The sequence below is a fragment of the Hoplias malabaricus genome, chromosome 2 (assembly GCF_029633855.1).
Source record: "Hoplias malabaricus isolate fHopMal1 chromosome 2, fHopMal1.hap1, whole genome shotgun sequence".
Lineage (NCBI taxonomy): Eukaryota > Metazoa > Chordata > Actinopteri > Characiformes > Erythrinidae > Hoplias > Hoplias malabaricus.
The window spans coordinates 29,816,081-29,828,441 of record NC_089801.1 but is presented as its reverse complement, the minus strand read 5'-3'; the positions used below and the strand labels follow the sequence as shown (position 1 = coordinate 29,828,441).

The 12,361-nt window shown below is 38.1% G+C and overlaps 1 protein-coding gene across 2 annotated transcripts in view; it reads right to left on the bottom strand.

Annotated features, from left to right (window-relative positions):
- LOC136679751 (ras-specific guanine nucleotide-releasing factor RalGPS1) overlaps positions 1-12,361 on the bottom strand; it is a 144,378-nt gene that overhangs the window by 88,266 nt on the left and 43,751 nt on the right. For both annotated transcript variants that reach the window (XM_066658424.1, XM_066658432.1), the window contains exons 6-7: positions 9,830-9,919; positions 8,056-8,148 (exon numbers count right to left, since the gene is read on the bottom strand). In XM_066658424.1, the coding sequence (XP_066514521.1) occupies positions 8,056-8,148; positions 9,830-9,919 (183 nt within the window). The remainder of the gene's footprint in view (positions 1-8,055; positions 8,149-9,829; positions 9,920-12,361) is intronic.

Sequence of the window (12,361 nt, the reverse complement as noted above, 5' to 3'; positions counted from 1 at the left end):
ACTCATTCTCATTTCAGCACAAGACCCTAAATTGGATAAGCAGTTACAGATAATGGATGGATGGATAGATGGTATTTTGACCAAAGCATGTCTCAAATGTTAAAGTTGCTTGCTCTAACGTAGCAAGATTTAATGGTAGTTAACATGTGCATTCATCCCCATGCTACATTAATGTGCATGCTTAGGGCAAAAAAAAATACAATAATAAAATTAAACAGAAAGTAGAGAAGAGCTGTTGTAAATGGTTGCTACATGAGCAGCACGGGGGAAAAAACCCTAACTTAGATAAGTCTAAAAAAAACCTAGACCCCTTGCCTAAATTTTAAAAGGTTAGAAAACGCAGGACTATACCCTGTGTTACACACACACACACACACATACACACATATACCTATGTATACATATGTATTACATATAACCTTGAGGTTATGCCTTTAGTGATGCCACAAAATTCATAGCTGTCACTCCCGAGAAATGTCAGGATTTAGAAGCTCAATTTCACCACATGACATGAATGGAAATTGAGGGTAGAATTTAAGCGCATTCTACTCTTTCTCAGTACAAATTGTTGTGGGGACCACACGACAATGAAAAATGAAAAAATGTTTCCTTTATCTTGATTTTGCGATTGCCACAGCTGTAACAGTAGATCCCTAAAGATTCCAAAAGACATTAGCCAATTACATTTATAATTGTTTACTTTCATCAAATAAATGAGCTGTAATTTAATATTTGCTAAAATAATTTTCTAACTTGAACAAAACAAAAAAAATTAAGTACAGTCTGGCATATTTCACAGAGGTGCAGGGAACATACTTACAGTTTACTGCTAACTGCTTAATTGAATAATGCAATAAGTGTTGCATTTAATCCAATTAATCTTATGAGCAAAGCACTAATATGAAACTGGCAATATTTCAAACTAGTGAGCAACAGGCAGAGACTATTATTTATTTAATTAATTGCATTCAAATACCTCACAAGTTCCATTTTCAAATTTTTAGCAATTACGTCATATCAAATTTCATGATATTGTCATAAAGTATAGCTCTGAAAACTACACTGAAATATTTTACACCTGGTGAAATGGAATTATGGGTAAGAACAAATCAAGAACGGTCACTTAGCATTAACCAATATTATTAGCTGGTCCTACATCTTAAAATTGTTCTCAGCTGTGTGAGTGACTGAGTGAGTGTGTGATGCCCTGTGATGGACTGGCACTCTGTCAAAGGTGTGTTCTTGAAGCATCTCTGTAGGCTTCAGGCCCACCACAATCCTGATCAAAATGAAGCAGTTAGAGTAAAATAAACAAATGAATGAAAAATGAAGGACCAAATGAACAAGTTAATGAATAAATGAACAAACAAACAAACAGATATGTCCCTTTATTTAAGATAGGGGAGAGACAAATGAAAATAAGTTGACAAAATAGTTTTAGTTAAAATAATAATATGTAATTTTTTTAAACTTAAATTTCCAGATCAAAATAATTGTTATATTTTATTGACCTGTAATAGGGAGAATACATTGCTACTCTGGGCTTGGTACTGCAGAAACTGCATTATGTAACTTTTGGAAGAGGAAACCACCTCCTCCTGCTCACCATTGATTTCAGTACAGTGCTGTAAAAATGAATTACACAGTTCATAACTTTACAGCATTGTTCTGAAATCAAGAGGAGGTGAAAGAGTTTCCTACTTTCCCCCAAAAGATTTTGCAGGGCAGAGGTTTAGAAATGAGAGAGGATCTATTCTCCCCTTTTCAGGTCTGTAGAGCATCACAATAATTTTGAAGCAGTATTTAAAAGAAAATTTTCTACATAGTGTTCATTTAAATATTCTACCATCAGGTAAACAGTACTTGCGACTCATCATTTAGAGATAGTAGAGAAACAAGCTCTGCTTAAAGAAGACATATTACACCTCTTTTCCAAACATTTACACAGTTCTTAATGAAATATCTCTATGTTTAGTCAAAATGCCACAAAGATCAAACAGCACAGCACAGTTCTCCTCCTGTCTAAACAGTCCTATTCAGAACAGTTAAATGGACAAGTTACTGTAATTACTAAACGATGACAGTAAGAATATACGCTAAAGCTGTTATTCATTCAAATTTACACTTTTAATGTGAAACTTTTCATATGCTGAGATTCCCTTTCTAAAATCTGCCAGACAAAGACAAAATCAGGCACATACATCACCGTTTTTACCATCTGCGATTCAGATTGTGAGCCTTAGCTAACCGCTAAATTCTCTGAAAAGCTTTCAGAAGAGCATATAATCCTGCTTCACAACACAGTGGAGACCCTGGGCTGGATTTGCCATTAGCTTGTCAAGAACTGGTCACGTCAAGCTATACAGTCAGTGCATGAAGCCAAAGGCAAGCTCATGTTCTGTGTTTCTTTTTAAAAAAACTAAGCTGACAGCTACTGACATAGAAAGGGGGATTATGCCCAAGACCTGGCATCCCAGTTGGCTGAAATAGCTGTCACACAGCTTACTATACTCAGAGCTGGTTAGCGTTGCCTTATCCTCATTGTACATTGAAATACAGTAGCCTTACTATTAAGGTACAGAGCAGTATCATTTAACAAATTGCTAGCAAACACTTCTTAACATATATAACATTTTTAGCAGTTAGTGTTCTCTGTCAAGCATACTGAGCATGTTCAATGACATGGCAGTATTAAAAATGTGTCAGTACGTCCCATGTCTCAGAGGAAGTGCACAATAACCTTCACTCTACAAAATTGATAGCATCAGGTGATAGGTCAAGTGATTATCTCTAGCAACCAACTGGGTAAAAAAAGAACCTCACTGAAATGTTCCAACGTCTTATCTAGGGAGGTACATGTAATACAATGCAAGGATTCCTACACAGACAACAAAATACAGATGACATGAAATACATGACCCCTCAATGATACTACATATGACCTTTGGGCCCTTAAAACTATTCACAGCCCTGTATTCTGCTCAGAGGGAGCAATATATTCCCTAGTGTCTTTTAATTTGGAATTCACATGTGTTTGGATTCTGATTTGAAACGTGCTTTCAGAATAATCTGAGTGTGTGTGTGTGTGTGTGTGTGTGTGTGTGTGTGTGTAAAATGTGTCCTGGGATTCCACATGAAAAGCTCTTCAGTGGTTTTGCTACTGTTATTTAAGACCACTGTGGCTTTTGGCTCCAAGGAAAAAAGAAACCTAAAACTTAAAGACAGCATGTAGTCACATCCAGCAATGAACTACTGGAAATTAAAGGAAAGTGTGGTTGGTTTTGCTGTTTAATTTACTGCTCTTATAATGCAGCATAATTTCTAAAACCTGTCATTGCACATTTTTTTTAAATAAAACAATATTATTTTATTTTTTTCTCCATTGCACACATATCAGTGACAGCCCATACTTAATCCATAGGGTATAATATGAAGTTGGCCCACCCTTTGCAATTATAACAGATTCGAATGGGAAGGCTTTCCACAAGGTTTAGGAGTGTGTTCTGGGAGTTTTTGACCATTCCTCCAGAAGCACATTTGTGAGTTCAGACACTGATGTTGGATGAGAAGGTCTAGCTCTGATTCATCCCAAAGGTGTTCTATCAGACTGAGGTCAGGACCCTGTGCAGGCCAGTTAAGTTCTTCCACAACAAACTCACCCCAATGTCTTTACGGACCTTGCTTTGCGCACTGGAGTGCAGTCATTTTGGAACAGGAAAAGGCCATCCCTAAACTGTTCCCACAAAGTTGGGAGCAAGAAATTGACCAAAATCTCTTGCTATGCTGAAGCATCAAGTGTTAAATTCTCTGGAATTAAGGGGCTGAAGCCAACTCCAGAAAAACAACTCCATACCATAATCTCCCCTCCACCAAACTTTACACTTGGCACAATGCAGTCAGTCAAGTACTGTTCTCTTGGCAATCGCTAAACCCAGATACATCCATCAGACTGACAAATGGAGAAGCATGATTGGCCACTACAGGCAACAAGTCTCTATGGCTCTAGAGTCCAGTTGGAGCATGCTTTATGCCACTGCATACAATGCTTTACATTGCGCCTGTTGATGTAAAGGCTTAGTTACAGCTGTTTGTCCATGAAAATCCAATCAATGAAACTTTGTACGCACTAATCTGAAGGCCTTGTAGATCTGTAGCAATTGACTCTGCAGAAATTTTGTAATCTCTGTATACTATGTACCTGTATCCACTGACCCCCAATTTGTGGCTGAGTTGCTGTCATTCCCAATCACTTCCACTTTGTTATAATACCACTGACAGTTGATTATGGAACATTGAGCAGCGAGGAAATTTCATGACTGGACTAGTTTCACAGGTGGCAACCTATTACTGGAATTCATAGAGCTCCTGAGACTCCAACCCATTCTTTCACAAATGTTTGTAGAAGCAGTCTGCATGCCTAGGTGGATGGATTTAATGACAATGATAATGAGAACGTTCAATTATTTTTCATTGTACAAAGTACAACGAAATGTGTCTTCTGCATTTAACCCATCTGTGGCAGTGAACACACTCACACTAGTGTACTATGGGCTGTGAATACACCCAGAATGGCAGGCAGCCATCCTCAGCACCTGGAGAGCGTTTGGGGGTTCAGTGCCTTGCTCACCCTTGGCAGCCTTGATGATTTATACACCTGTGGCCATGGAAGTGAATGGATCATGCAAATTCATTCTCAATTCAGATCTAAAAACGTTCACAGATATTTGTCAATTTTTCTACTTTGAAATGACAACATAGCAGAACAAGGGACTGCCCATCTTGTGGGTGGGGAGTTGAAGATGCAGGTGAGCAGTTGAAATGTAAGTACAGAGCAGAGGGGGATTTGAAGCCTAAAGGAATGGTGTAAAACTTTAAAGACTTACAGAATCTAAGCTGTCTGCATTTCTTTAACTGAGTAAAACCATGGTATGAAGGTTTGGGTTCTCTCAAAACTTTGGACCAACATCAGTATTTTTCTTTCCATAAAAAATAACTGTCATAGTTAAATGTTAACATTCCATTTACAGCATAAAAAGATTGAATAAAGTTGTGGCCTTGAAGTTTTGATGTAAGATGAAGAAAACTAATGCAGAATGGAGGAGTGTCACTTGCTGTTTCTTCACATGCAATAGCCACATGTCAATGGTCAGTTAGTCACACGAGACCCAATTTCCAGAGCCAAAACACAAAACAGACCAAAATACAGTGACCCGCATCAAAAAGGCCAGTAGAAACGTCACTTCTAGCCTTATGTGCCAAAAGCACAGTGCTGTTTCGATTGCTTTGGTGGCACTTTTTGGGAGTATCAAGCTGTAGCTCTCCATATGTGACTCCATTTTAAATCACATGATTGTTGTATGGCTACAGGCATTTTTAAAACATCCATCCTGGTCTTTTCAGCTACTTAAGGCTGTTCTTGTTTAGGGGTTTGAATTAATCTTAAAGCTTTTGTATACAGTGATCCCTCGTTTTTCGTGGGGAATGCGTTCCAAGATCAACCACGAAAAACGAATTTCCGCGAAGTAGAGGAAAATTCTTTTTTATGTATTTAAGAGTATTTGGGTTTTTAAAACCCTCCCTGTACTATTAACAACCCACCCTTTGCATTAAACAGTCATTCTATAATGTTTTTCAGCTGGAACTACATGTGATATCCCACCAGTTTCTTTAATAGAGTAATTCCTAAGCTGTGATTAAGCGTAAGTAAATTTCACTCGTATTTGGACATGAACAATACATGTAATATACGTAAGAAATATTTGCAAATTATATATTTTGTCACCTACAGGCCTAGTCTAATATATGTAAATAATTAAAAAAATACTTTTAATTTACACACCATAAGAAAATATTATTTTTAGGCACCTAGACTAATAAATACTTTACAGTATACTAATAAAGATGAAAGCATTAATCTATCCACCAATCACATTTGTCGTCTCTCCAATTGCCCCAATCACAGGTCATCTTACAACGCACTATGTCAGCAAGAAGTTACTGTGCAATATAATGCATGTCATCTGCTACCAAGAGGATGCACAGGGTCTACTACATTATTCAAATTAATAACATATAGAATAATAAATAAACTAAAAAGAAGAGGAAAAGGATTTGAAAACAAAATCATAAAGATTTGTGCACTCTTCTTTGCTGACAACGGGCTAATAATAGCAATAAAAATATAGAAGAATTTTATGAAACTTTAATGGATTTAATGAAATATTTTGGCTATTCATCTTTCACGGTTTTCCTAGATTTTCCCTCAATATCTGCGATATAGCAGCCATAAGCCCCCTTGAAAAAAACCTGTGAAGTAGCGAATCCGCGAAAGATGAACCGCGAAGTAGCAAGGGATTACTGTACAACATATTTTGTAATTCAAAATTCCAACAATCTCCTGCTCCTTTGTAATTTTTTTGTAACTATTATGTAAACATGACAATTCAACATAAAATAACCTAAAAAATGAAGTATTAATATGCTATATTCACTATTGTTAATGTCAATATCACCATTTTTAAATCGTCAAAACTAAAACTCACATCTGCTTTTGAATACAGTATTATTCCCCCAAAAAATATGCTTTTTCAGCATGTTTCCCTTGATGGAACCCATAAGTGAAGTGCAGTGAAGATTTAATTAACAATTGACATAATTAACAATTTAATACTACACAGTTACCATTAAATGAACAAATGAATGTTTCAATGTTGAATTATAAAACCAAAATATTTAAACGTATTTGTATGCCTAATATTTTAATATTTTTATCAGTATGGAAAAAGGAAAAGTAACATACTTCAGTTATTTAAAGCAGCAAGATCAGCCAAACAAAATTCTAATGCAATGTCATGCATATGCAGGAACATAAATTGGCAAAAAAAGCACCAGATATGGTGTAGAATGTATAAAGTACAAGGTTAGTTTTCTGAATTAAGCGTTGAAAATCTAGTAAAATCAAATCAAAGAAAATCTAGTAAAATCAAAGAAAATATCATTGATTTCTTTATTTTTTAATTTTAATTTTTTGATCCCAGTGGCAAATGGATTTTGGATTTATAACAGAACATTTTTCCTCTCCACACACATACGTTTTCCATCCATCCATCTATTATCTGTAACCGCTTATCCAATTCAGGGTCACGGTGGGTCCAGAGCCTACCTGGAATCACAGGGCGGAATACACCCTGGAGGGAATCACAGGGCAACACACACTCACACGGTCACTTTTGAGTCTCCAATCAACCTACCAACGTGTGTTCCTGTGGGAGGAAACCAGAGCACCCGGAGGAAACCCACGCGGACACGGGGAGAACACACCAACTCTTCACAGACACAGGAATCGAACCCACATCCTCCAGGTACCTGGAGCTGTGTGACTGTGACACTACCTGGTGCGCCACCGTGCCAGCACAGCAAGACCATCCGGGTTCGATTCCCGGCCCGGGCTGTTCTGTTTGGAGTTTGCATGTTCTCCCTGTGCTTGTGTGGGTTTCCTCCAGGTACTCCGGTTTCCTCTCACAGTCCAAAGACATGCACATTATGTTGATCGGTCACTCTAAATTGCCCGTAGGTGTGAGTGTATGCACAAAGCGATGACGGCCATGTATGTATTTTTAAAAACGCTCTCAAGTACAGCTGCAGTCATATGATATCACAGTGTCTAAATGAAACACATAGCAGGTCCCCCACATGGGAGCATCCATGTTTAAAAGTGTCATAGTACAGAATGTCTAATAGATTTAGGTCACTATATGTGAAAGCATGATGGCGCTTTTACAAAGTGAAGTAGAATCATTGGAATGAATTGGTGATTGCCATTTTAAGCTAATGAAAGGTTTAGGGCTGCCTGAAAAAATGCCTGTTGTTTGAGTCTGTTTTATAAAGGTTAATTTCTGGTAAGTTTGTCTTAAGTGGGGGCCAACAGAAAGACTTATTATACAAGTTCAATGTTCTGTGACTCAGTGCATGTATGAGTTAGTGTGTGTGTGTGTGTGTGTGTGTGTGTGTAAGAGAGAGAGAGAGAGAGAGAGAGAGAGAGAGAGGGAGACTTACCGCCCAGGTCTTGCTCAGTCTGAAGATAGGAGCACTCTGCAGAGCTGAGACTATAGACACCAGAGAGTGGAGGTTATTCAGCTCCAGCAATTTCTGTAAAGAAATATTAAATTAATGCCAATTGTAGACCACTGCTTTTAAAGCAACATTAGACTAGTCCAGTCCATTTTACCCAATGACATGAAGACATTCAAAACCCTGGATTCTCATCAGATTTAATTAAGATTTATGAGACATTATTTACTACAGATTTCCTTCTAAGAACAAACTGACAAGAACAGGTAAAACATATGGTAATACCCATCAATAAAATGTCAGTTTCCTAGTTTTTAGTAAATGATTATTCACTATCGGCAGTTATAACTTCTTGTGTAATGTTAGGGTCTTTAGCCCAAAGACGGTGTTGTAGTTCTGATAAATAAATTTCATATCTGTGCTCGGGTAAAAAACAGATCAGTAAGCATTTATGTTCAGTTGATGTGAGATGCAGCAACTTGGTCTGTACATCACACTGTAACTGACCATTTAAAAACAGAACAGGTCAGAACACAAGAAAAATTTAATGAGTGTTTTACACAAACCCACATGAATTCAGCAAAACAGCTACATTGTTGGGTTAAATCTTTTTCTTATAAGTTAAATATAACTTCTTATAATTGTATTTAGTTTTTTTAAATAAAAACATTATTTATAAATATTTTTATTCACACTAATGTATAGGGTTAATATAAAGTATTTATGTTAGAGAGGGAATGTGAGATATTAACACTGGTGTATTGACCAGTGCCAATACAACGTTATATTGTCACTGGTCAGTACACCAGTGCCAATATCTCACATTATAGCATGAACCTTGAGTGTATTATTGTGATTATAGCACAGTTCATTATCACCATTTATTATTAGGTTTTAAGATAAAGAAGACCATGAAAATGTGTTTGTTTATCAACCTTCTGCGAGGAAATATAGTTCCATTCCCTCACAAAATCCTTTTTGCTGTTTTTAATGAACTCGGGATCTTTAACTTGTGCAATGTAAAACCTGTCTAAATCAGAATAGAAGCTAAGATAAACTTATCACGTCAATACAATGTCACGTTTAAACCACTGTTTATAGCGGATTCAGATCGTAGTGATATCTATCATACACTAAACGATGCCAAGTTATCTATGTTTAGGTTAAAAGTGTATTTTAGAGTATCACTCCAGAGCCGTGCTGCGACGCTAGCGAACGAGAGCAGCGAAGAAAAAAGATGCGCCTCGCTTCGAGTTAAACACAATCACAGAAACCACACAGACGTAGCAATTTACTGTTTTTTTTATATTCATTTACAAATCAGTCTACAAATCACACAAAGCAGAGTCCACTGCGCCATAACTCTTTACTCTGTTCAAAATAAGGTTCGTGAACGGAAAAATTAGCTACCCGCTACCTGTTGGGCGAAAAAATCCAGGCACAGTTCTGTCTTGTAAACGCTAGCGTCGTTGCTAGGTTACATGTATTTTGTGGAGTGATACCTGAAGAGCTTTGTGTAATATTGGCACTCCAGGAATGTCTCTCAGCCAATCACATTGCAGGGTCAGAGCTAACTGTGGTATAATATCCATTAATTTTTTTACTCAACCATGTATGATGTTCTGAAAATGTATCCTTGGTATCACAAAAAGGAAAGGATTTTTTTTTCTTTTTCAATGACTTTCAAAGTACCTGGGATTATCATAATTATATGCAAAATCCTTTCTTTAAAGTTAAGGGCAATTTGTTCCAACAATACCTTTGCAATTTTCACAAAGTGGCTCAGGATTGCTGCACGGATCTTCAGTGTCTGAGCTGTGAGGATTTCTCTCACCAACCAGAAGCTCACCTAATGAGACAAATACAGAGGAGAATTACATACACAATGTTAATTTACAGTTTGTATAAACCCAAACAAATTGCAGGCTGAAGTAGCTGAAACCTAAGTGCACTATGCTTAATGTCAAAACCTGACCTCGCTAATGCTCATATGACTAAAAGTCCTCACTGTAATAATAATATTCTCAAAAACTGTGTAAAGCTTCCTTTAACAAGACCCAAACAGACTGTTACTGCAGCAGATGGGAACAAATGCCTTATAATTTAATACAAGTAGTAAACAATCTGAAAGGTCCTATATTAACAGAGGCACACAGAGCATAGTCCGTGTTAAATCAATTATACTTGTGCTTCATTTATGATTACATCAGACATATGATAAGAATTCCAGATGAAGGAGGAATTATTTTTTATAAGGAATTGGCAGAAACGGAAAAGCAAAGGTCAGTGGAGGTGATGCAAGAATATCAGAGAACATCACTGAGGGAATTCACAGAAGTCTTTGTGGGGGTTTTTTTCCATCTGCTGCTGGACCTCAACAGAGACTTTTCCACCAAAGGGGTTTTCATCTGGAGGTGGACCATGACTGTCTTGAGGAAAACTCATTTCTGACGGGACAGAAACAAAGACGTGGACATCAGTCTTTAGAGGAATGTCCATTCTAGCTGAGCTTGAAGAAAGCCATGGGGATATAAAATCATGCAACACGTCTAAAACTGGCAAGAAACGTTTGGTTTGCGTGATTAAAATTGTGCGGAAAATGAGAAGAATGGGTTGTCATCTGAGAGCTGACCTTAACTGACTAGAACACGCATGACTTTGAATCAAAGCTGTCTGTTATAAGACTAAACAAAAGCTTAGGATATAGTCTCAGAGGCCCAGGCATGATTGAATGTCATGAGCTTTTTGGAGCCATTAATGTCTCATTGGAAATGTGTTTTTATCAAATGTAAAACATCATCATGAAAATCAAGATGTGCCAGCAGGAGACACTGTCAATGTGGAGAATTGGTCCCTGGTGGCCCTGCAGGCTGATAACGTATGGCCTTCACCTGTGTGGTTACTTACAGCCCATTTACATGCCTCTTTTCCCCTCACTAGGCAGATGACGACTGAATCTGTTGATTACACAATAACAGAAGTTCTGTTTCTTCCATTCCTGCCTCCTGTGTGCTGACTTCCCTCATATCTATCCAGGGTGTTGCACTGGACAAGAATAAAAGCAATTCTGGTGTGGGAAAACACAAACACCCACACAAATAACATGGAGCTTTTCTGAAGAAGACAGGCGCGTTATCGGTCTGGGTATTCTCACTGAGGTCATGGGATTTAAAGCAAGGCGACGCATGACCGACAAGAAGCAAAACTTTTATTGGAAATATTTATGTGCTTCGTGGGGTTCAAATAAACGTTCCGGGCCAAACTTCCAGAAATGTTTCTTCTTCGTTTTTCCAACAAAGCATGAGGTCTTCTCTTTGGACAGAGACGCGCATTAGTCAGCGTCTGAGGACCGTAGATCTCAGAACCAATGATGTAGATTACTCTGACCGTCACTATGGCAACAGGGATCTGGCTTTCAAAAACACAGCACCAGAAAGAAGCATGGTGTGTGTGGAAGTATAGCAGGATCAAGGTCCTGCTATGGAATTAAACCAGATATTCTCCACCAGCTACACCAGTGTGAAATCAGATTTTCTGAACTTCCTCTGACCCCTGTTCCAATGGAAACTCCTCCACAATTTGTTGTGAGTGTGACAGATTTTTCCATTACATCCATACATGCTCTTAATACTCCATCTTCCTTACTGGTGTCTGGGGCCAAATGTCTTCAGCTATTAGTTCTTCACTGTTTCATTGGTGTGAGGGAGACACTGACTTGTTCATTTGGCCAAAACACGTCCAGAAGAAAACGTGGGTCTCTGAGGTTAAATTACTCTCTTAGTGTAATGTCTGAGACTGAGAAAAAAACATCACAGTTAAAGAACGGAAACATTTTGTGAGCTCATTTCTGCAAACGTCAGTTCCAAACAAACACCATGGTTGTGTCTGAAAGGTCCTAAATGCTCAAATACAGGCAGTGTTCAGATGGAGGAAGGTTTAGAGTCCTGTTTGAAGCAACATCACAAAAGCCGGGGTGATTATGAGGCCAGAAGTGGCCACTGTGGCAGATACAGGACATCAGAGTAGCACCCCAACTCTGTTCGAGGAAATGCTCATTGCACCATATGTTCATTCCAGTGTCCCCATCAGGGCATTCGGACACTGGAAACCACAAAAACCACTGCTGGCCACAGCAACACATCTCTTTCAGCAGCCACCCAAACTTTCCTTGTAAGAAAAATACTGGACAGGCCCAAACCTGCTCAACGTCAGTGGATTTGCAGGGTCTGGTATTGAAGTGCTTTGGCTGCTGGCCCTTATGGAGCAGTCCCTATGTATGAGTGAGGAATGG